Genomic DNA, 1616 nt, shown 5'->3' on the forward strand with positions numbered 1-1616 from the left:
CACTAAAAAATTTTAGCTTTAAAATTGAAATTGATAACTAAATTTATTTGGGGAGCACGAACTGTACGTGTCAAATTGGGGACTGTCTCATGGGCTCTGTGTCATAGCATGTCCATTCCGTAGTATGTTCCTCATCAGAAGGGCAAGAAGAAACATTTCCCAATTTAGATGCAAAATGAGAACACCAGTAAGTAACCCGTTCTTTCTAACCTGGTGAAATATTTGCTTTCCTTGTCTGTGGCTTACCGTGAGATGGGCTATTTGCAATCCAAATACGAGATCGATTTTTTTTTTTTTTTTTTGCCAATCTGAGAATAGAACCCAGGACTTTCTACTTGACAAGCAGCTGGATCTTCTACTTGGCATTGCCAATGGACTAATCGTGCCCTCCTTTAGTCATGTTAGTATTACCTACTTACTATTAGGTATTTTATGCAAACTTTGTTAATTCAAAGGAAAGGGATTAAAAATTATCTCGGAATTTATTTCCCCCAGAATCCTGAGAAACTCAAGGAGCTGATCACTAAGCTGGAAAGCAAAGGAGAAAATGCTAGCGGACAGAAGCGATCTCTGTTGGTGTATTATATTAAACAGAAAGACCTGGATAACGCCTTGGAGTATTACAAGGTTAGTAGATAACGCTATGGAGTATTACAAGGTATGTTGGAGGTGCTTTATTTAGATTGTCAAATTAGGACATGCAGTCGCTTTATTAATTTTTAGAGGTTTATTTTCCTTTCGGGAAATTGAACACAGGTCGTATCGAATCCAAAGCCACTTTGAAAAAAAAAAAAGTTTTGAAAATCCGAGTCCAGTGAATGGGATTTTAAATCCACCGAATCTGGATACTTGAATCCATACAATTCGGATTCATTGCTTTCGATGGTTTTAAAAAAAAAAGAACCCTAATGGCAATTTTTTCCTTACATACTTTCTGTGTCCGGAAAAACCAAAATCAAATGTTGCGCCAGTGTGTTGCAGTCTTGATTGCGGTCAATTTTTTCCTTGGCATTTTATGTAGACAGGTATGTATTTGCTTTGTTTTTTAATCCTGTCTTCACTCTAACATCTCTCGCAGGTTCTAGAGGCAGACCCCCAGTTCACCCCATCGCCTGGTCTACTAAGTCTACTGATAAATCTGAGCGCTGAACTTGAGAATTTGGAAGTGGCCTCTCAATATTATGCAGAATTTACCCAGAAGTTCCCCGATGCTAAGATCGATGGAAATAAAGTGTTCAGACTGGCCTATGTGCTACTCAAGAATGGAAAGGAGTCAGGTAAGTGCGGACCAAAATGTGTATGGCTAACTTTTAAGGCGGACCAAAATGTGTATGGCTAACTTTTAAGCTGTGTCCATACATGGTCAACGGCCATCGATCGATGTGAATCGACGTTGATCCACGAGGTGAATCTATGTTGTCGAGGCAGTGTAGACGGTTCAGTCCACATCGATCGACGGCCGGTCAACTATGTGTGGATGCGGACACACCTTTAGATTAAGTTCAAATGTAGCCTAGTTAGCTTGGTTGGTAGCGCGTCCGCCTTTTAAGTGCTTGGTCGCGGGTTCAATTGCCGCCCCAGGGAAAACTTTATCCTAAACAGATAAGGTTCGTTCT

The 1616-nt window shown here is 40.3% G+C and overlaps 1 protein-coding gene across 1 annotated transcript; it reads left to right on the plus strand.

Annotated features, from left to right (window-relative positions):
- Window positions 1-39: 39 nt before the first annotated feature.
- On the plus strand, window positions 40-1277 carry LOC103522824 (the record flags this gene model as incomplete). The annotated part of the gene is made up of 3 exons (XM_008487913.2): window positions 40-187; window positions 496-627; window positions 1079-1277. Coding segments are annotated over exons 1-3 (394 nt in total), but the record flags the coding sequence as incomplete, so codon positions are not given.
- Window positions 1278-1616: the final 339 nt, after the last annotated feature.

The sequence above is a fragment of the Diaphorina citri genome, unplaced genomic scaffold (genome assembly GCF_000475195.1).
Source record: "Diaphorina citri unplaced genomic scaffold, Diaci psyllid genome assembly version 1.1 scaffold11639, whole genome shotgun sequence".
In the NCBI taxonomy this organism is placed as follows: Eukaryota; Metazoa; Arthropoda; class Insecta; order Hemiptera; family Psyllidae; genus Diaphorina; species Diaphorina citri.